The following is a 22150-nucleotide window of genomic DNA, read 5'->3' on the forward strand; positions in this document are numbered from 1 at the left end:
TCAGGGAGCTCCAGGCCATGGCAAGAACATCCTGTTTGCTGGACACATCTGGGAGCAGAGGGAGGGACATCCATCGTGCTGGAGTGGCAGGATCCCTCCCACAGCTTTCAGGAGTGTTTGGATACTGAAATGGATTCAGTAAGGGCTAAATCTTCCTTCCACTGGAGATACAGTGGGTGCAGGAATTCTTCCCAGCTCCCTTTAGTGGATTTGTGTAGAAAGAGTGGGTGGCCACAAAGTGCTGCTTGTGAGATGGAAGAGCTCACGACATGCTTGGTCCTTGCAAGGGAGCTCTGGGGAGCTTGGATGTGCTGCTCTGCATTGCTCTTTCCAAGCCCAGTGCTTCCTGCAGCAGAACTTGGTATGCCTGCCCAGGCCCTGGCAAGCTGTAACCTGAGGGGAGGTGGATGAAAGAGTCCCAGAGACACCACCAACTTCTTGGCACCTCTTGGTGTGAGCAGAGTAGCCATGGCTTTTGCAGTCACCTGGCTGGGCTTGGAGAGAGCAGAGGTGGCTTTGGCAGGGCCAAAGGTGTTTGAGGATGGTCTCTGCAGCACTGAGCCACCCTTCATCTGCCCCTGGGAGTGTTCCTTCTGACCCAAACTGTGTTCCTGTGCAGGTGGTGAGCAAGGAGCTGGTTTGCAAGTCATGCCTGACTAGGACCCTGAACAAGCTGGAGACCATGATGACCATTCTGCAAGGGGAAACTACCCAGGGCACCGTGACACCGACCGGCATCGCCGACAACATCCTCAACATCACAGGTTGGTTCTGCTCGGGGAGCTGGGGGGGCAGCTGACCAGGCCCCATGGGGGACAGGCTTTGCCCAGGGCTGTCCTGGCTTGGGCAGCTGTCTCTGCAGACATTCAGCTGTGACAGCTGTTTCCACACTCACTGACACTGCAGGGAATTCTACAAGAGCTTTGGCTTCCAGGAGTGACCCTTCCTGGTTGCAGCTTGAGGAAGCAGCTCAGGTTCACTGCAGCATCTAAGACCACTGTGTGGAACTTCACAGAAGCACAGAATGGGTTGGTTGGAAGAGACCTCTGATGTCATGGAGTCCAACCGTAAAGGTTGCCCAGCACTGCCAGGGCACCGTGTCTCCATGACTGAAACCCCTCCAGGGGTGGGGTCTCCACTGCCCTGGGCAGCCTGGGCCAGGCCTTGACAGCCCTTGTGGGGAAGAAATAGCTTTTCAGTCCCAGGCTGTCCCATGGTGGGTGTGAAGGGTGCTCAGGGCCCTGCTGTGTCTTCTACCAGGCTGCCTGACAGGACTGGTGCTGTTGTAGCTGTCCACTGTGCTCCTCTGTCCTTGGAGGAGGCAGCTGTCCTGGGCAGGATGCCGCAGACTCCCTATACCCCAGCACTGGCATCTCTTCTACCCTGGCACTCCCACCCCTACCACTCTGAGATTCGATTCTGTGATCCAGACTGCAGCAGCTGTGGAGGCTATTAACCACTTCTCTCTTTGCACCTTTCTTTCTCTCCTGGCAGGAGACCTCATTCATCTTGTCAACACAGTTTCCCAAGAGTCCAAGCCCCAGGAGCTACTCTCTGATGCCCACAGTCTGCTGCTGGCTCCCAAAGCCTACAACCTGTCCTCCAGCCTGATGCGCATCCTCATGAAGTCTCGCGTGCTGAATGAGGAGCCCCTCGAGTTGCTGGGAGGTGAAATTAAGGCCACAGGCAAGAGGTCTGACCCCTTTAACTTGCTTTGCTATGAGAACACACCAAACTGCCAGTTCTCCATCCCCCAGGCCTTCAACACCACCCTTTCCAACCTGACTGATGTCATTCAAGTCATGTTCCAGGTGGACTCCAATCCTTTCCCTTTTGGTTACATCAGCAACTACACCGTGTCCACCAAGGTGGCCTCCATGGAGTTTCAGACACACACTGGGGTGCAGATCCCCATAGGGAGCCTGGACTCAGAAAAAGCCATCACTGTGATGGTGTCAAACAGCACAGATCCAGACAATCTCTCTGCTGGCACTGAAGTCATCGAGCCAAGAACTTCTGTGAACCTGATTGTGACAATGGAGAGCCACAACAGAGAAGCAGGGCTGCACTTCCAGCTCACTTACAGAGTCTTGAATGGTAGGGCCAGCTCCTTGTGCTCTTTCCAGTAGCAGAGGAGGGCTGCCAGGGGAGAGCTGTGCATGTCAGGTACAGCCAGCAAGTTCTACGCTGCATGGCTGAGGTTCTGGCTGTCACAGGCATTATCCAGTCCCCAGTGTCATCCTTGCTTGGGGCATTCTATGTCTGAGCAGCTCCTGCTTTCCCCAGCCTTTCTGTTGAACCCTGTTGGCGCTGGAGGGACCTGGGCCCAGCTCTCCCTTAGTCACAGACTGTGGTAGTCTCTTCCTCAGGGGTCTTCTGAACTGCAGGCTGAGAGAGTGCAGTCTGGAAAAGATCCCTCCTGACTTTGTGTTGCTGATGCTTCTCCATGAGCATCCTCTGCTTCTGGTCAATCCCTCCCTGGTGTTTCTGAAGGACTTTGCTTTCTATCCCCTCCCCACACAGAGCAGTACCTGGCCAGGGAGCCCGAGCCGTTCATCATGGCTTATCTCCATCACGAGCCAGAGCCCAACCAGCACAACTGCAGTGCCTCCAAGAAAATTGGTCTGGATGCCCTGGCTGGAAGTGACCACAAGCTCTACACCTTCTTCACCTCACCCAGGTAGGAGCAGCCTCTCTTGTAAACATTGCCATAGAATTGTGGAATCAGTTTGGTTGGAAGAGACCTTTAAGGTCATGAAGCCCAACCCTTACCCCAGCACTGCCAGGTCACCACCAAACCATGGCCCTCAGCACCACAGCTCCAGGGCTTTGAATCCCCTCCAGGGACTTCTTCCCCAAAAGGGTTGTCAAGGCCTGACCCAGGCTGCCCATAGAGAGGGGAGATGCCTCATCCCTGAAGCCATCCCAGGTCAGGTTGTTTGGGGCTCTGAGCAACCTGCTGTGGTTGGGGATGTCCCTGCTGGCTGCAGAGGGTCAGACTGGATGATCTCTAAAGGGTCTCTTCCCACCCAAGCCAGTCTGGGATTCTGTGAAGTTACACCATGTTCCCTGGGCTCTTCCTCTGTGTGTGCTTGCCTGTCCCTGCAGCAGGATGCTTTCCATGGACACTCATCCATCACAGTGGGCTTTGTGTCCCTTCACCAAGCAGATGAATGATGTTCCCTTCCTGTCCTGCCCTTCTGCAGAACTGATGACCCAATCCAGAAATACTACTTCAACATCACAAACCACTTCAGCTGGACCCCCGTGGAGGTGACCCTGGGGCTGTACACCTCCCTCTGCCAGTACTTCAGCGAGGAGGAGAGACGCTGGAAAACAGAAGGCATCATCCCTTTGGAGGAGACCAGGCCAGACCAGGCTGTGTGCTTAACCCAGCACCTCACTGCCTTTGGGGCCAGTCTGTTTGTCCCCCCAAACTCCGTCCAGTTCATCTTTCCTGTGAGTAGGACAAAGCAGAGGCTCTGCGGCGTTGCCACACGCCGTGCAGCTTACTGTCACCAGGCTCCCGTTGGCTTGGTGTGGAAGCTGGGTCATGGCTGACCTGTGCCCAGATTGCAGACCAACACCTGAGAACCTGTGGGAGCTGCAGATGGGCACAGCTCACAGAGGAGCTTGGTCCTCTGGTCATGAATGCTGCTTGCTCCTGCTAAAACCAGACCTTTGCAGATGGTTTAACTCCCTAGTCTGGACACCTCACAGTGTGTTCACCTCTTAGTGAGATGCAAACCTTCCTTCCAGCATGGTCTTATCTCACCCAGCTTGCACCTGTGACCTGCTGCTTGCTTCCCAGCAAGCTCTGCTTACTCTCTTGGTGTGATGTAGGTGGAAGCAGAGAGCCCTTAGCAGCTTCAGCCACCTGCTGCACTTATTCTGCACAGCCTGTGCAGGGAAAGGTCTCTCTCTGAGTAGAAAAATGGTTTTGGTTGGGAAGGACCTTTAAGATTGAGTCCAACCCTTACCCCAGCACTGCCAGGTCACCACTCAACCATGGCCCTCAGCACCACATTTCTATGACTTTGGAACCCATCCAGAGATGGGGACTGTACCACTGCCCTGAGCAGCTTGGGACAGGCCTTAACAGCCCTTTTGGGGAAGAAATTGCTCCTCATGTCCAACCTAAACCTCCCCTAGGGAAACGTGACGCCGTTTCCTCTTGTCCCGTTGCCTGTTCCTCCGGAGACCAACCCCCACCTGGCTCCAGTCTCCTTTCAGGGAGCTGTAGAGAGCAATGAGGTCTCCCTCAGCCTCCTCTTCTCCAGGCTGAACACCCCCAGCTCCTTCAGCTGCTCCTCCCCAGCGCTGTTCTCCAGACCCTTCCCCAGCTTTGTTGCCCTCCTCTGGGCCTTGCCCAGCCCCTCCATGTCCTTCTTGCAGTGAGGAAGCATTTGCCTGCAGTGTCTGTGAGCAATGGCAAAGCAAGGAAAGAGGCAGCACAGCTCCTGGGGAATGGAGGTTTCCCCCTGGGAAAGGAGTAGCTGCTTTCAGTATGTTTCTTTTCTTCTAGGCTCAAGGCCCAGGTCTCAACTACATAGTTCTGCTGACTTGTGCTGTCTGCTTTGTCACCTACTCGGTGGCTGCGCTGATCGTGCACAAGCTGGACATGATTGACGTGGCCCGGGTGGGGGTGATCCCCTTCTGTGGCAAGAATGGGCTGTACAAGTATGAGATCCTGGTGAAAACTGGCTGGGGCAGAGGCTCAGGTGAGTCCAGAGTCTGCTCCTCTGCTCCATGGTATCCCTGTGGCTTCCCTGAGGTCTCCCCTCAGCACGTCATAGTCACTGAGGCTGGAAAGGCCTCCAAGGTCAGCATTGTGCACAGGGCTGTTCCTGCTGGAGGTTCAAACCAGCACAGGATGGCTGGGGTTGGATAAGCTCTCTAAGGTCATCCAGTCCAACCAGCAGCCCAGCGCCACCATGACCACATGTGCCATGTCTGTGTGTTTTTTGAACCTCTCTAGGGATGGTGACTCCACCACCAGCCTGGGCAGCCTGTTCCCATACCTGACCACTCTGTTGCCTTGCAGGCCCCAGCACTGGGCTGGTGTTTGGAGCAGCAGCTCAGCAGTCAGTTCAGGGCTTCCCACAGCATCACCTCCCACGGTGTGGTGATGGGGTGGGTCAGCAGAGCTGTGCAATAGAATCACAGAATCATAGAATCATAGAATCAAAAAGGTTGGAAAAGACCTCAAAGATCATCAAGTCCAAGCTGTCACCCAACACCTCATGACTACTAGACCATGGCACCAAGTGCCACGTTCAGTCCCCTCTTGAACACCTCTAGGGACGGTGACTCCACCACCTCCCTGGGCAGCACATTCCAGTGGCTAACAACTCTCTCAGTGAAGAACTTTCTCCTCACCTCCAGTCTAAACCTTCCCTGGCACAGCTTGAGACTGTGTCCTCTTGTTCTGGTGCTGGGTGCCTGGGGGAAGAGACCAACCCCCACCTGGCTACAACCTCCCTTCAAGGAGTTGTAGAGAGCAAGAAGGTCTCCCCTGAGCCTCCTCTTCCTGCTCTGGAGCACTGCCCTGTGAGGAGAGGCTGAGAGCCCTGGGGCTGTTCAGTCTGCAGGAGAGAAGGCTGAGAGGGCATTTAATAAATGTCTATCAATATCTGAGGGCTGGGGGTCAGGAGGGAGGGGTCAGGGACAGGCTCTGCTCAGTTACACCCTGGGATAGGACAAGGGGCAATGGAGATTAAACTGCAGCACAGGAGGTTCCACCTCAGCATGGGGAGGAACTTCTTCACTGGAGTCACAGAGCCCTGGAGCAGGCTGCCCAGGGAGGTTGTGGAGTCTCCTTCTCTGGAGCCTTTCCAGACCCCTCTGGATGTGTTCTGTGTGACCTGTGCTGGATTCTGTACTCCTGCTCTGGCAGGGGCTTGGACTCAATGATCTCCTGAGGTCCCTTCCAACCCCTAACATCCTGTGAGCCTGTGTGCTCTTGAGCTGGGACAAGCAACTGCTGCTGGAAGGAGCCACCCAGGACAGAAATACCCCAGGCCTGCTTCCCTGGACTGGTCTGAGGTTGCAAGAACAGCCAAAGGCAGCAGTTGTTCCTCACATCTGACCTTCTCCCACAACAGCACTCAGGTCCTGTGGGCCCCTTGGATGGACCATTTGCCATTCTCCAGCTTCCATCACTTTGTTCCACCACCTGAATCTTTCCCAGCAGTGTGAAGGCAGACAGCTTGGGTCTCTGATCCAGGGCTGGGTTGGTAGCTAGAGCTGCCAGAAACATCATCCTGGCCTTGGAAATCCAGGCAGCTGGGATGGGGAAGCTCTAAACAAGGTTGGAGGTAGAACTGCCACTATGTCCCTGCCAGAAACCTGCTCCTACTGCTCTTAGTGTAACCACTAGTGTCACTGGGAGCAGCTGTCTCCTGAAGCCACCCAAAGGGCCATCCAGGCTGAGCAGGTGGACTAAGGAGCATCTGGCAACTGGTACCAGAGACAAGTCAAAGAAAAGAAGTTATTCTTTGGTGGAAATTCCCTCCAGAGCAAACATTTCCCACCAGGGTGTTAGCAAGGCAAGGAGTGGCAGCTTCAGTCTCCTCCAAAGAGGAGAACCATGAGCATGGCAAGTGTCCATCAGGCCAAGCTGAGCAGCTGCCCTGCAGGCTGTGTGACACCATCCTGGGGTGTGGGTGTGGGGTGGCTGTGCAGCACGTCCCTCCCTCCCAGGTTTCCCTTCTGAGGGCTTGTTGCATCTGTCCACAGGTTGCTGGCAGTCAGGGCTGGGGAACCACTCTGCCTTGGCTGGGCTTTTCTAACCAAGTCCCCCGACCTCTGCCAGGTACCACTGCCCACGTGGGCATTGCCCTGTATGGTGTGGACCACAAAAGCGGTCACCGACACCTGGATGGGGAGAACGCCTTCCGCCGCAACAGCCTGGACGTGTTCCAGATCGCCACCGAGCGCAGCCTGGGCAGCATCTGGCGCATCCGCATCTGGCACGACAACAAGGGTGAGGCCTGAGGGGCTGGGGCCCACCACACCTGGGGCAGAACCGGGCTCTGCTCCACCCAGGACCTGGGCCTGCAGTCTGGATCAACCCTGGTGGGACACCGTGGCTTGGGGGGAGGTTGGGGGGGGAGCACCGGCACAGGTTGCTCAGGGAGGCTGTGGCTGCCCCCTCCTGCAGCTGTTCAAGGCCAGGCTGGATGAGGCCTTGAGCAGCCTGGGCTGTTGGGAGGGGTCCCTGCCCGTGGCAGGGGGTTGGAGCTGGATGGTCTTTAAGGTCTTTTCCAACCCAAGCTGTTGTATGAATCTCTGAGGGTGAAGTCCCCACCATGAGTCATCTGGGCTGCACTCCCGTGCACACAGGAGGCAGCCTGCTGGCACAGTCTGAATGTCCATATGGCCAAGGAGGTGACCTGGCTGTCACTCTGCAGTCCCCAGGAGATGATGACATCACAGGATGACTCTGCCATCCCACTGAGGGGCTCTTGCCTGGTTCTCAGCTCTGCAGCTCCACACAGGCAATGTCTGCATGAAATACATTCCTTCACCTCTGCACTTGCAGGCCTCAGCCCCTCCTGGTACCTGCAGCACGTCATAGTGCGGGACCTGCAGAGCAGCAAGAGCTACTTCTTCCTGGTGGACGCCTGGCTGTCGGTGGAGAGCGAGGACAGCGACGGCCTGGTGGAGAAGGAGGTTTATGCTGCTAGTGAGTGCTCACCCAGCCTCTGGGGTGTGATGGGGGAGCAGCATGGTCCTGAGCCAAGAGGGGATTCAGACTGGAGGGAAGGGAGAAAGGCTTGACACTGAGGGTGGGGAGAGCCTGGCCCAGGTTGCCCAGGCAGGTGGTTGATTCCTCATCCCTGGCACCATCCCAGGTCAGGTTGTCTGGGGCTGTGGGCAGCCCGCTGTGGTCAGGGATGCCCCTGCTGGCTGCAGGGGGCTGCGCTGGATGAGCTTGTAAGATCCTTTCCCACCCAAAGCAGCCTGGGATTCTGTAGCAGCAGAGGAGGGCCCACGGCCAGGTGCCCTCTGCAGGGCAGGCGTCCCTGAGCGTCTGTGTGTGTGTGCCAGGCGAGGCCGAGCTGCAGAGCTGCTGGCGGCTGCTGCGCGCGGAGCTGCAGCGAGGGTTCAGCGAGAAGCACCTCTGGCTGTCGCTGTGGGACCGGCCGCCCCGCAGCCGCTTCACCCGCCTGCAGAGAGCCTCCTGCTGCTGCCTCCTCGTCTTCCTCTTCCTCTGTGCCAATGCTGTCTGGTACGGCGTGGTGGGCAACGCTGGCCTCAGGTACGCCCTGCCCCGCGCCGCTCTCCCCCAGCCCAGCCCTGCACCGCGCCCCTCTCCCCGTGCCCTGCCCAGCCCTGCCCCACGCCCCTCTCACCCAGCCCAGCCCTGCCCCACGCCGCTCTCCCCCTGCCCAGCCCTGCCCCGCGCCGCTCTCCCCGTGCCCTGCCCAGCCCTGCCCCATGCCCCTCTCCCCCAGCCCAGCCCTGCACCATGCAGCTCACCCCAGCCCTGCCCAGCCCTGCCCCACGCCCCTCTCCCCCAGCCCTGCCCTGCCCCACGCCCCTCTCCCCCAGCCCAGCCCTGCACCGCGCCCCTCTCCCTGTGCCCTGCCCAGCCCTGCCCCGCACCGCTCTCCCCCAGCCCAGCCCTGCCCCGCGCCGCTCTCCCCGTGCCCTGCCCAGCCCTGCCCCATGCCCCTCTCCCCCAGCCCAGCCCTGCACCATGCAGCTCACCCCAGCCCTGCCCTGCCCTGCCCCACGCCGCTCTCCCCCAGCCCAGCCCTGCCCCGCACCGCTCTCCCCCAGCCCAGCCCTGCCCCACACCGCTCTCCCCCAGCCCAGCCCTGCCCCGCACCGCTCTCCCCCAGCCCAGCCCTGCCCCACACCGCTCTCCCCCAGCCCAGCCCTGCCCCACACCGCTCTCCCCCAGCCCAGCCCTGCACCGCGCCGCTCTCCCCCAGCCCAGCCCTGCACCATGCAGCTCACCCCAGCCCTGCCCTGCCCTGCCCCACGCCCCTCTCCCCCAGCCCTGCCCTGCCCCGTGACGCTGTCCCCCAATCCTGCCTGTGCTGCCCCTCACGGCGGGACAAGGCCTCAGGGCTGCTGTCTGTGGCTGCCCTCGAGTCCTGCTCTTCCTGTTCCAAAGAACGTGGGACCAGGACATGGCTGACCAAGGACAAACCGACTTTCCCCTGTCCCTGGCTGACACAGCCCACACTTATTTCCTTCTCTTGCACATCTGGAGGGCCAGCTGTGCAGTTTAGTCTCCTTGCTTAGCTGGCAACCCCGAGTGCCCCTGCTGACTCTGGCCTCTGGTCTTGCTTCAATGCAGCAGTGTGGCCGTTTCCAACCTGATCCCAGTTAACGTGGACACGGTGGCTGTTGGTCTGGTGTCCAGCGTGGTGGTCTACCCTCTCTACCTGGTCATCTTATTTCTCTTCCGGATGGCTCGTGGCAAGGTAATGAGGAGAGGTAGTTGCAGGCTGCTCAGGTGGGTGTGGTGCCACCAGCTTTGCTCACCTGAGGCCAGATCCTGCTGTTTGTGGCACACCATTCCTCCAGCTGCTCTCTGTAGTTTCACAGTCGTGCCACTGCCCTGCACCATGGCCAGACCCTTGCCCTCAGCAAGTCTCAGCCTCCCTGCTGAGCTGGGAGCAGCCCCTGCTCTCGGAGGTCACTGCCTGCTTCTGAGCATGCCCACACAAACCTAAGTGGGCAGCTTTTACAAGTGTCAGAGGGGTGGTGGGCTGTGGTATGTGTGGGTAGCAGTGCTCAAGGTGCCTGGCAGGCAGTGGAGGATGCCTCAGCCCTTCCTGCACGAGCGTGGAGCTCCCCAGCCGAGCAGGGAGCTGATGGGTTCCACTGAGCTGCAGGATTCTGAGGCCACCTCCAACCCTTGCTTTCCTGCTCTAACCTTCCTGCCTCCTGCAGGTCTCCATCACCCCTCCCCTCACCCACTCAGACCAGCAGTCCTTGGAGATTGACAACTACCTGGACTCCTCCATCCTTGACAGCTCCTTCCCCACCTTCCCCGGGCTGCGGGCAGAGGTAAGCTGCTTCCCACCTGGATGGGCTGCAGGGCGCTGTGTGCTCCCCTGCATGGGCAATGTCCATGCTCAACTGCCTGTTCAGGAGATGGTGCCTCTGGTGAGGAGGGAGAGCCACAGCCCTTCATCTCTGCCAGCCCCAGGTACTGAGCACAAGCTGACTGTACCTCCTGCTCTGCCTGGGGTTGAGGGAGGTGATGCTGCCTCTCTGCTCTGCTGAGACCCTCTTGCAGTGCTGGGGCAGCTCTGAAGTCCTCAGCTCAGACAGGGACCTGTTGGAGCAGGGCCAGAGGAGGCCACAGCAATGCTGGGAGGGCTGGAAGCCCTCTGCTGTGAGGCCAGGCTGGGAGAGTTGGGGTTGTTCAGTCTGGAGAAGAGAAGGCTCCAGGAGACCTTCTGGTGGCCTTGCAGTGCTGGCTGAGCAGAAAGCTGGGGACAGATTTGAGCAGGGCCTAGGTGACAGGAGCAGGGGGCATGGCTTGAACTGAAATAAGGAGATTTAGACTGAAGAGAAGGGAGAGAAGGAAGAGATTTGTTACACCGAGGGTGTTGAGAGCCTGGCCCAGGTTGCCCAGAGCTGGTACAAGCCCCATGCCTGGAACCATCCCAGCTCAGGTTGTTTGGGGCTGTGAGCAGCCTGCTCTGGTTGGGGATGTCCCTGCTGGCTGCAGCAGGGTTGGACTGGATGAGCTTTGGAGATCACTTCCCACCCAAACCAGTCTGGGATTCTGTGGATGTTCCCAGCATGCCTGGGCACCTCCTGGAGGCCTGGAGCCAGGGCTAGCAGCAGCTCAGGCTCCCTGTCTCCACTGCCTGCTGACGTTGCAAGTGCTGGTTTAGTCAGGCACAAACCAGTGTCAGGTGCCTGAGGTTTCTCCACTCCCTCCACAGGCCTTCTCTGAGCAAACCAAAACAGATCTGTTCCTGGAGGACTCCAAGAGGTAAGTGGGTTTCTGGGGGTGGAGCAAGCAGGGGTTTAGTGCCATGTTCTGCTTTGGTGGCTGGGGCTGTGCTCTTCCCAAAGCTGCTTCACACTGTTCCCTCCAGCTTCCCCACACACCCCTGATGCTTGCACTCATTCCTCTGTTTCTCCACAGCCTGGTGCGCTGGCCCTCCAGCGAGGCCCTGCTGAGCTGGCCAGACCTCCTCAGCGACCCCTCCATCATGGGCAACACCATCCAGAAGCTGAGGAGAGGCCGTGCCAGCCGCCACCTCGGCCTGGAGGCCCCGCTGCCCGCGGAGGAGGACAGCCTCTCACTGGCTGTCCACCAGGGCCAGCCTCGCTATTTCTCTGCCTCGGGTGGGTCTGAGGGCAGCCTTGCTCTGGGCCAGGCTTTGGGTGGCCAGGGAAGGGCAGGAGGAGCAGCCTGGCCCCTGGCAGAGCCTGTCCCAGCGCCGCTGGCTGCAGAGTGAAGGGCAGAAGTCTGCTTCTCTAGAGATTTTAAGTCCCACCCGGCTGTGTTCCTGTGTGACCTGCCCTGGGTGACCCTGCTTTGGCAGGGGGATTGCACTTGATGATCTCTGGAGCTCCCTTCCAACCCCCACCATGCTCTGGTTCTGTGATTGTATTTTCTTAGTTGGGATTTCAGTCTGGGAAGGCAGAAATCCTGGTGTGGGTTGGACTGCAGTGAGTGGCCACCGTGCTGCTGGCAGACCAGGAGCAAGGTCCTGTGTTCCCATGGGATCTGAGACAGTCAGAGCTTCTTCACTGGTTGCAAAGCCACAGTAGATGCCTGGAGGCAGAGAACGTGGCCTCCTGCACCACCAGCTTCATGCCAGGCTCTGCAGCCAAGCTGGAGATAGACAAGAGCTGGGGGGTCAGGGAGCAGGGGAGGACTGTCCCATGGAGAAGGAGCTCACCCTGGCTCTCCTCCTCCTCAGCTGATCCTGAGGAGTACAGAACTGTCTCCCAGTGTGGGGCTGGGGCTGGGTGCTGTGCTCCTGGCCAATGCTGTCTGCCCTTTCCCCAGATGAGGACCTGATCCGTCAGATCCTGGCAGATGGAGCTAGTGGCATCTCCCACCCCCAGGACCTTGGGCCATACATGAGGGCTGAAACAGATCTGATCTCAGGCCTGTAAGTATCTGGGGAGTTGAATCCCCCTCTGAGCCTCCTGGCCCTTGGCCTCCAGCAGAGGGGGCCTCCACAGTGGCTGAGCTGAGCTGGGTTTGAGACATTGCAGATGCCTGGGGCAGCCTTGTCATGGTCACTATGTTCTTGCTGGCCATGAACCCTGCAGCCCCAAAGGCAGAATCAAAGCACAGGTCTGGTGAGGAGCAGCTGAGGGAGCTGGGGGTGTTCAGCCTGGAGAAAAGGAGACTGAGGGGAGACCTCATTGCTCTCTGCAGCTCCCTGAGAGGAGGTTGGAGCCTGGTGGGCCTTTGTCTTCTGAGTAACCAGCAGTGGGACAAGAGGAAATGGCCTCAAGTTGCCCCAGGGCAGGCTTAGGTTGGCCATGAGGAACAACTTCTTCCCCTTGAGGGCTGTCAAGCTCTGGCCCAGGCTGCCCAGGGCAGTGCTGCAGTCCCCATCCCTGGAGGGGTTTCAAAGCCCTGGAGCTGTGGTGCTGAGGGCCATGGTTGAGTGGTGTCCTGGCAGTGCTGGGTTGAGTTGGACTCCAGGATCTTGAAGGTCTCTTCCAACCCAAAGCATTCTACAATTCTTCACCCCTTTGCCTTGGCAGTTCCAGCATGTTTGGGGAGAGAGTGGAGGCTGTCATGATGCAGAAGTTGAATGACAAAGGCCAGAGCATGGCAGCTCCTCCCAGGGAAGTCAGCAGATCAGCCAAATCAACATGGACAGGTATGAGTGCTGCAGTTTGCTCATCCAGCCCAAGCCCCTGCAGCCAGCAGGGACATCCCCAACCACAGCAGGTTGCTCAGAGCCCCAAACAACCTGAGCTGGGATGGTTCCACGGCTGGGACCTCCCTGGGCAGCCTGGTCAGGATGTTTGGGATAACCTCTCCAAACTCGCCCAGGACTAGTGGAGAGCTTTGTGCTGGGACAGCGGTGTGCCCAGCCCTTCCTGTGCCACTGGGACCTCTCTGCAGTGACACTGCCCCTCGCTGTCCTTGCTCCTCCAGTGGCAGACCAGGCGTTCCGGAGGCGCTTGCTGCCGCCCTGGTGCTCCCGGCTGGCTCACGGCCTCAGCCTGCTGCTCGCCGCCGCCTCCGCGGGGCTCTCCGTCTGGATCGGGGTTGGCTTTTCCTCCAGCGTTGCCCTCATGTGGCTCATCTCAGGGATATTCAGCTTTCTGGCATCCTTCTTGGTCTGGGAGCCGCTGAAGGTAAGGAAACCAGGAGGGCACCAGCATGTATCTGCATGTGAGGCCACAGCTGGAGTGCTGAGGCCAGCTCTGGGCTCCCCAGGTCAATACAGACAGGGAACTGCTGGAGAGAGCCCAGGGGAGGCTCCAAAGCTGCTGAGGGGCCTGGAGCAGCTCTGTGAGCAGCAGAGGCTGAGAGCCCTGGGGCTGAGAGCCTGCAGCAGAGCAGCCCCAGAGGGCAGCTGAGCAATGCTCAGCAAGAGATAAAGGCTGGGGGGCAAGGGGCTGGGGCCAGGCTCTGCTCAGTGGTGCCCAGGGACAGCACAAGGGGCAGGGGGCACAAACTGGAACCCAGGAGGTTCCATCTGAGCAGGAGGAGAAAGTTGTTTGGTGTGAGGCTGCCAGAGGCCTGGGGCAGGCTGCCCAGAGAGGTTGTGGAGTCTCCTGGTCTGGAGAGCTTCCAAACCCACCCTGGGCATTGTGCCCCTAGGCAAGCTGCTGGGGGTGCCCTGCTGGAGCAGGGCTTGGACTGGGTGATCCCCAGAGGTCCCTTCCAACCCCTACTAGTCTGGGATTAGCTGTAATTATCCTCCTGTCCAGATACCAACCCAGCCAGCCTGGACACTACAAGGGCTGAACACTGTCTGCATCCCTGCAGCATCCTGCACACCAGCCGCAGTGGCAGAGGCAGGGCTGGGGGCAGTTTGCTTTGGAGGACATCCAGCTGCTCTCAGAGCGCTCAGGACCTGTGCCCTGGTGGCTGTTGGTGCTCAAGGCCCACAGGAGGTGCTCTGCAGCCTCACCACTCTGCTTGTGTCCCCAGGTCCTGCTGGAAGCCCTCTACTTCGCGCTGGTTGCCAAGCGCCTGCACCCCGAGGAGGATGACACTCTGGTGGAGCACCCCTATGTAGAGCATGTCTCTGAGAAGATCAGCAAAGTCCGACCCCCACAGGGCTTTGCCCTTTTCCAGGCCAAGGAGGAGGCCAGGAAGGTCAAACTGCTGCACAGAATGCTGAAGGTGAGCCATCTCCTGCCCGTGGTGCTGAGGGCAGAGAGCTGGCTCCAGGAGCTGAGATCAGTCTTTGTGTGTCCTCCCAGTCCAGCTATGACTCCCTGAGCTAGTGGGTGCATAGCTCCAGTCTCTGCCTCAGTTTCCCCATCTGTAAAAGGCTGGTGGTGACATTCCTCTTGTCTGTGAAGCTCTGAGATCTGAGGTGGCTGGAAAGCAGAACCATAGAGGGGTGGTTTGGGGAGGCCAGCATGTTTGACTCTGTAACTGGAGGGTTTGGGGTAGGCTGAGGTTTGCAGTGTGGAGCAGGTGGCAGCTTGTACAAGGAAAGTCATTAGCTGAGGTTTGGAGATATCCTACCTAGGAGCAGAAGTTCCAGTGGCTTTGCAGGTCTCATCCTGGGGACACCCAGCTGCTCTAACTGGGTAAGGGCTGGAAACCCCAGGGACTGGTGGAAGCTGAGGACAGAAGTGAGGACCAAGCTCCCTGTGCTGGGTGCAAGCCCTTTCTCTCTCTGCTTGCCAGAATTTCCTCATCTACATGATGTTCCTGCTGGTGATCCTGCTCACCAATTATGGAGATGCCTCCCGCCACAGCAGGGCCTTTCTCCTGCAGAGCTCCATCAAGCAGCAGCTGGGCAGCAGCGAGTTCCTGCGCATCAAGAGGTGACTGGGGCTGGGCAGGAGCTGGAACAAGCTGTTGCCTTCAGCTGTTAAGCTGTGCAGGGCTGAAGTGAGGAGCTGGGGAGCAGCTTGTGCTCCACAGTTGCTCCCATAAAGCAATGCTTTGGGTTGAAAGAGACCTTAAAGATCATCCGGCTCCAACCCCCTGCCATGGGCAGGGACCCCTCCCACCAGCTCAGGCTGCTCAAGGCCTCATCCAGCCTGGCCTTGAACAGCTGCAGGAGGGGACAGCCACAGCCTCCCTGGGCAACCTGTGCCAGTGTCTCCCCACTCTAGAATTTCTTCCTCCTCTCCAATCTCAGTCTCCCCTCTTCCAGCTCCAAGCCATTGTCCCTCATCCTGCCACTTCCATCCTTTGTCACAAGTTCCTCCCCAGATCTCCTGGAGCCCCTGCAGGTACTGGAAGGCTGCTCTAAGGTCTCCCTGGAGCCCTCTCCTCCAGGCTGAACAGCTCCAACTCTCTCAGTCTGTCCCCATAGGGGAGGTTCTTCAGCCCTCTGATCATCTTCATGGTTTCCTGTGGCCCCTGACCAGCTTGTCCCAGCCACCCAAAGCCACAGAAGCTTTTACTCACCATGATTTGCATCTGGAAGGGTTCCAGTGAAGTTGGTGGAGTTCTGGGGTGAAGGTGGTGTGAACGGAGCAGAGCAGAGCAGAATCAGGTCCTTAAATGTTGTCTCCTTTCTGCTGCACTGCCACAGACCCCCTGGTCTGCCCCTCCTCCAGGTGCCAGCTGGATCTCCTTTAGGTTAGGCAAGTCAGATAAACGTTTTCCTGAGCCCAGCCCAGCCGGAAATGCTGCTTCTGGCAGCTGGTCTGAGGGCAGCCCTGGGTAGCTCTCCCAGCCCGAGTCCTCTGCTCCAGGTGGTGATGGGTGAGACCTGCAGAGCTGTCCCCGAGCTGTGTCTCTCCCCCCTTTGCCCTGTTGCAGGTCAGATCAGTTCTGGCTCTGGATGTCTCAGGTGTTCCTCCCATACCTCTACCACAACCGCTCTGCCCAGGAGAGCTCCAGCACCACGCTGGGCACCGCCCGCCTGCGCCAGCTCCGCCTGCAGGAAGGTACCTGGGCCAGGAGGGCACAGGGCTCTGCTGTCACCAGCTGGGTGGTGACATTCCTGGAGGGATGAAATGGCCCTGGCTGGGTGCAGATGGGGCTGAGGGAAGCAAGGCAGAGGTGACAGAAGCAGCTTGTCCTTTGTGACCTGCATTGATTCTGCTCCTGTCGAGCTGATCAGCGAATCGCAGGATGCGTTTGCTTGGGAGAGACCTTTAAGGCCATGGAGTCCAACCCTTGACCCAACACTGCCAGGGCACCACTCAAACATGGCCCTCAGTACCACATCTCCAGGGCTTTGAAATCCCTGAAGGGATGGGGACTCCACCACTGCCCTAGGCAGCCTGGGCCAGGCCTTGACAGCCCTCAAGGGAAAGAAATTGTTCCTCATGTCCACCCTGAAGCATTTCCTCTTGTCTCTTGTTCCTTGGGAGAAGAGACCAAGCCCCACCTGACCCCAGCCTCCTCTCAGGGAGCTGCAGAGAGCAATGAGGTCTCCCTCAGCCTCTTCTCCAGGCTCAACACCCCCAGCTCCCTCAGCTGCTCCTCACCAGCCCTGCTCTCCAGACCCTTCCCCAGCTTTGTTGCCCTTCTGGGACTCACAGGGATTTGAAGAGGGGTTGACTTTGTGGACTTGTCCCTGAGGACATGGAGGTGGAGGGAGCTTGTGAAGAAGGGAGATACCAGGTGTGACAGTTCTCTGTGGGGTGACAGTGTTGGTTTCATTCCAGCTGAGTGCCAGCGTAGTGCCCAGGACATCCTGCACAGCCTGGGCTGGGCTGGCAGGAGGAGCTGCACTGACCCTCACAGCTTCTCCACTGCTGACTACGGAGCTGGCTGGGTGAAGGCAGCTGTGAACTTGACAGCTGTATGGTCCCACTCACCACCTGACCTGACAGGGTAAGGAGCTGCCCAGTCTGCACCTACCCCCCCTGCTCCATTCACCAGAGATGTGGCCCTCTCTCCAGTTGATCTGGTGCCCACTGTGCTTCCCAGCCTGGTCCCAGTGAGGCCAACTGCAGCCCCTGAGCCTGGCAAGGTGCAAATAAACACAGAAGTGCCCTGGACATGTGCAGAGTGGTGATAGGAGTGGTGGGAGGCAGGTAGCTGCTGCTCTTCCAGCTTCCCTGGAAATGGACAATACCACCATGGGCTGTCTGAAGGGCAGCATCCTGCTGTTCTGGGGCCCAGGGGCATCTCCATGAGCAAAGCCAAGCTGCAGGACAAGGTTGCCCAAGCCCCCATGGGGCCCACAGAGCAGCACTGGCTTTCTGCTAAAGAACTGGGTTGTGGAGATTGGCCTTGACCAGCATGCTGGGCATTGAATCAAGGTTAAATTCTGCTCTGGTTTGTTCCTGCAAACATCTTCATTGAAGTCTGAGGGACCAGGGGGGCTTGGGGCTGTTGGGAACACTGAGGTGGATGCAGTGTGTCCTGTGAAATGAGTCGTGAGGCAGTTGTCAGCCCGGATGTGCCGCACGGGGGGCAGGGTCACACAGAGTCAGTGTCCTTCAGCTCTCCCCCCGGCTGCTCTTCTCTACAGGGTCTGGTACTGGGGTTACAGCTCCTTCTACGACAGCAGTGGCTACGTGCAGGAGCTGAGCCCCTCCCTGGAGGAGAGCAAGGCTCAGCTGGAGTTCCTTCAGCAGCACACTTGGATTGACAACATGTGAGTGTGGCAGGGGAAAGGAAGTGTTCTGCTCTCACCCAAGTCTGCAAGGGGTGCTGCTGGGGTGCCCCTGGGGGAAAGGATCTGTGGTCCTACCGAACAGCGACAGCAGAGTTGGGGTTAGACCACAGAACTGTTGAGGGTGGAAGGGACCTTTGAGCTCACCAAGTCCAGCAGCTTGCCCAAAGCTCACAGCCCACCCCTGCTGCTGAGCCACTGCCACTGCACCACCTCCCTCAGCACCACATCCATTCAGCCCTCCAGGGATGGGGACTCCACCACTGCTCTGGGCAGCCTGGGCCAGTGCCTGAGAGTACTTTCTGGGAAGAAATTGTTCCTCACGTCCAACCTAAACCTCCCCAGCACAGCTTGAGGCCATTTCCTGTTCTCCTGTCACTTGCTGCATGTGAGGAGAGCCCAACCCCAACCTAGCTCCAGCCTCCTGTCAGGGAGCTGCAGAGAGCTCCCCCGGCCGCCTCTTCTCCACACTAAACACCCCCAGTTCCCTCAGGCCTCCTCACAGACTTTCATTCAAGGCCCTTCACCAGCTTGCTTGCTCTTAGTGTTGTCCCAGTGCCCTGAGCTGCTCTTTCCTCCTCAGGAGTCAGGTGGTCTTCGTGGAGCTGATGCAGTACAACCCCAGTGTGGACCTGCATGTGGCCATCACCCTGCAGCTGGAGTTCCTGGGGGCTGGCCAGGCCGTGGCTGCCGTCACCATCAGCCCCTTCCCGCTGCTGCGGCTCAGCGAGGGAGTCACCCTGCAGCTCCTCATGATGGTCAGACTGCTGCCTGCCCTCTCCTCCTCTTCCCTCTTGGTCACTGGGCTCCCAGAAAGGCAGTGTTGGTCACTGTGGACCTCTTCCTCAGGCCACTTGTCCCCATGCCTGGCACCGCTCTGCTCCCAGGCCTGCACAGCACAGAGAAGCCGTGCCTGGCACCGCTGAGGGGCAGGAGGTTCCGTGCCTGGCACCGCTGAGGGGCAGGAGGTTCCCTGCCTGGGCCAGGGGTCAGTGTGAGCAGAGCCTTCTGGCCCTGGCTGCTTCCCCCACGCCACCGGTGCGCTGGGCATGGTTCAGGGAGCTTGAGGGAGCCGTGAAGGTCTGGAAGGGTTCAAGGGGTGCCCCAGGTGTAGGCTGCCAGAACTCAGCCTGGGACTTGGAGGTTTTACTGTCCTGGGGTGGTGCAGCACAGCAGCCAAGCAGTTGCCTTCTCCTTCCCTGGTAACTTCTCCATTCCTCCCCCAGGTCTTCCTCATGATGTTTGTGGTCTACTTTGTGGTGTCTGAGTCACTGTCCATCAAGAAGGAAGGCAGAGCCTACTTCACCCAGTGGGGCAATTATGGCCAGTGGCTCTTCATCCTGCTCGCTACCTGCACGGTGCTGGTGCACCTCAGCCAGGCCACCCTTGCTGACCAGCAGTGGCTCAAGTACCTCAACAACCGCAGAGGTTTCACCAACTTCTACCAGGTGGCCTTCCTCAACACCATCTTCAGCACCTTGGCTGCCTCCCTCCTCTTCCTCTTGACTGTGCAGGTAAGGAGAGGGTTGGGTGGGAGCAGCACATGGACAGGGATGTTGCTTTGGTCCTCCTATGCCAGTTAGTCAGCCGTGTCCAGCCCCGTGGCAGGGGCAGCAAAGGACCTTGATGTAAAAAGAAGTGCAAGGGTTCTTCCTGCCGTGCCAGGCACACAAGAGGGCTGCTGCAAGGCAGAGCAGATGCCATCCATCTCTGCTGGAGACACTTCAGGTCTCTAAAGCCTTGCAGCCCTTGGTTCCCTTGAGGACTTCAGCCTCACTTCAGCTCGTGGCTGAGCTGATTTTGTCTTCAAGGAGCCTTTTGTGGATAGGATGTGTCCTCTGCTTTGCCAGTGTGAGCTTCTCCTGCTTAAAGGAGTCCAGGGGGAAGTGAGTGCTGGACGTCCTCAACAGAGAGCATAGATTCACAGCATGCTGGGGCTGCAAGTGGCAGAGCTCCCCTGCACCCTGGTGCTTCTTGGAGGTCCTTTGAGCTGGCAGGGAGCAGAACTGGTCCCACATATGGAGGCTGTGAGGCATCGGGGAAGCAGCTGAGGGCCAGCTCCAAGGGCAGCCCTGTGTGCTGATCCCAGGGACTCTGGCACAGTGCGAGTCATGGAACCACAGAATCGGTTTGGTCGAAGGAGCCCTTCACGACCACCAAGTCAGAGCATTGTGTATCTGTAGCTGTAGGCCAAGAGCAGAGCTCACCAAAAGGTCCATTCCTCATGCCAGGGCAGGGCTGGTGTGGAAGAGGCTCTGCAGCAGCACACTGGGCTGGCAGGACCTCAGAGCACCTCACAGCCTCCTTTCTCCTGCCCCCAGGCCGCCCAGCAGCTGCGCTTTGTCCGGCAGTGGTCTGTCTTTGGGAAAGCCTTTCAGAAGGCCATGAGGGAGCTGCTGGCTGCAGGCCTGGTGTTCACCCTCCTCATCCTGGCCTACGCTCAGCTTGGCTTCCTGGTAAGGACCTGCTGTCCCCATGTCTCCCTGGGGAGCGACTGGTGGCAGCAAGGGCTGCCCAGGCTCCTGCTGTGCCTTGCTCCTCCACACCTGTGGGTCCTCAGGAATGCTTGTGTCTGCCACAGGCCAGGTCGCTTTGGCCAGGGGTTGTGTCTTTGGCCTGTCCCTGTGCCAGCTGATTCATGGCCCCTCCTCAGGGCTCATGCTTTGCAAGCTGGGCTGATGAGTACTGGGGATCAGTGCTCGTAGTGATGGGATGAACTGGGAGAGGGGAGATTGAGACTGGAGATTGGGAAGAAATTCCTTCCAGTGAGGGTGGCGAGATGCTGGCACAGGCTGTCCAGGGAGTTTCTGGATGTCACCTCCCTGGAGGTGTTCAAGGCCAGGCTGGATGAGGCCTTGAGCAACCTGGGCTGGTGGGAGGTGTCCCTGCCCATGGCAGGGGGGTGGAACTGGATGAGCTTTAAGGTCCCTTTCCCTGCTGATCCCTTCCCATTCCATCCCATCCCTGATGTTCACTCTGCAGCTCTTCTCCTCCTCCTCGGAGTCCTTCCGCAGCGTTGGCAGCAGCCTCCTGCTGCTCCTCGCCATGCCGCGGGGCAGTGTGAGCCTCCAGCCCGGCCTGCCCCAGCCCTCGGGGCTCTACTGCCTGTTCTGCTCCAGCTACATCATCCTGGAGGTGTGGATGGTGCTGAGGCTCTTCGCCGTGGTGCTGATCCACAGCTACCGGGAGATGCACTTCGAGCTCTACCGCCCTGCCTTCGAGCCCCAGGACTATGAGATGGTTGAGCTCTTCCTGCGCAGGCTCAAGATGTGGATGGGTTTCAGCAAGGCCAAGGAGGTGAGCAAGGCCTGGGAGATGCTGTGGGGAAGAGCCCAGGAGCAGGCTTGCAGAGAGTCAGCCTGGGGTTGATTTAGTGGGGGTGGCTTTCTGAGCTCTGGGTGAGTGGTTGGACTTGGTGATGCCAAAGGTCTTTGCCAACCCAACAGTTCTGTGGCTCTGATGTCCACATCAGGGAGCCCCAGGCTGCTTTGGGACCTTTAAACCCCATCCAGCCCACCCCGCTGCAGTCAGCAGGGACATCTGCAGCTAGAGCAGGCTGCTCACAGCCCCAGACAACCTGACCTGCAATGGTTCCTGGCATGGGAACAGCTCCCACTCTCTCTGGCCTACCTAGGCCAGGTCTCAGCACCCTCAGTGTCAAACATTTCTTCTGTGTTTAGTCTACATCTCCCTCTCTTTCCATCCTTACCCTTCCTTTGCCTCTGGCTGCTTTCTGCTGCTCTTCACAGTCAGGTTCCTCTGGCAGGTGACCATTCCTGGAGGCTCAAGAGATGGGTTAGCGATGGGATGCTGTAGGGGCATCTGCTGCCAGTTCTGTCCCACAGTTCCATGTGTGTTTTATCTGGCATCTGTCCCTGACTCAGCCAGGAGTGGCTCAGAGCATCCCTGTCTGGGGCAGGACATAGTGGTGCCTGTGGGACATTGTTCCCAGCTCCAGTGGCAGCCTGGGCTGCACCCAAAGCAGTAAGGCCAGAGATGGAGAAAGGGGATCCTGCCCCTCTGCTCTGCTCTGCTGTGGGGAGACCTCACCTGCAGGGCTGTGCCCAGCTCTGGGGCCCTCAGCACAGGAAGGACCTGGAGCTGACGGAGCAGGGCCAGAGGAGCTCACAAGAATGATCAGGGGGCTGGAGCAGCTCTGCTGTGGGAACAGCCTGAGGGAGCTGGGGGTCTTCAGCCTGGAGAAGGCTCCAGGGCGACCTAAGAGCAGCCTGTCAGTTACCTGAAGGGGCTACAAGAAGGCTGCAGAGGCACTGTTCAGAAGGGCCTGTGGTGATAGGGCAAGGAGCAATGGTTTGAAACTGGAGCAGGGCAGATTTAAGTTGGACATCAGGAGGAAGTTCTGCACAGTGAGGCTGCTGGAATACTGCGAGAGGTTGCTCAGGGAGGTGGTGGAGGCCCCGTGC

The 22150-nt window shown here is 58.9% G+C and overlaps 1 protein-coding gene across 1 annotated transcript in view; it reads left to right on the top strand.

Annotated features, from left to right (window-relative positions):
• Positions 1-22150, top strand: part of PKD1 (polycystin 1, transient receptor potential channel interacting) — an 88647-nt gene that overhangs the window by 65470 nt on the left and 1027 nt on the right. Inside the window, exons 22-45 of the mRNA XM_054180250.1 lie at positions 620-764; positions 1495-2097; positions 2524-2680; positions 3207-3459; positions 4526-4721; positions 6815-6985; positions 7544-7687; positions 8053-8263; positions 9314-9440; positions 9913-10029; positions 10920-10969; positions 11126-11328; positions 11999-12104; positions 12712-12830; positions 13112-13314; positions 14117-14311; positions 14828-14967; positions 15917-16044; positions 16771-16939; positions 17583-17708; positions 18310-18484; positions 18953-19240; positions 20048-20182; positions 20709-21023. Coding sequence (XP_054036225.1) covers positions 620-764; positions 1495-2097; positions 2524-2680; positions 3207-3459; positions 4526-4721; positions 6815-6985; positions 7544-7687; positions 8053-8263; positions 9314-9440; positions 9913-10029; positions 10920-10969; positions 11126-11328; positions 11999-12104; positions 12712-12830; positions 13112-13314; positions 14117-14311; positions 14828-14967; positions 15917-16044; positions 16771-16939; positions 17583-17708; positions 18310-18484; positions 18953-19240; positions 20048-20182; positions 20709-21023 — 4476 coding nt within the window. The remainder of the gene's footprint in view (positions 1-619; positions 765-1494; positions 2098-2523; positions 2681-3206; positions 3460-4525; positions 4722-6814; positions 6986-7543; positions 7688-8052; positions 8264-9313; positions 9441-9912; positions 10030-10919; positions 10970-11125; positions 11329-11998; positions 12105-12711; positions 12831-13111; positions 13315-14116; positions 14312-14827; positions 14968-15916; positions 16045-16770; positions 16940-17582; positions 17709-18309; positions 18485-18952; positions 19241-20047; positions 20183-20708; positions 21024-22150) is intronic.

The sequence above is a fragment of the Dryobates pubescens genome, chromosome 4 (genome assembly GCF_014839835.1).
Source record: "Dryobates pubescens isolate bDryPub1 chromosome 4, bDryPub1.pri, whole genome shotgun sequence".
Lineage (NCBI taxonomy): Eukaryota > Metazoa > Chordata > Aves > Piciformes > Picidae > Dryobates > Dryobates pubescens.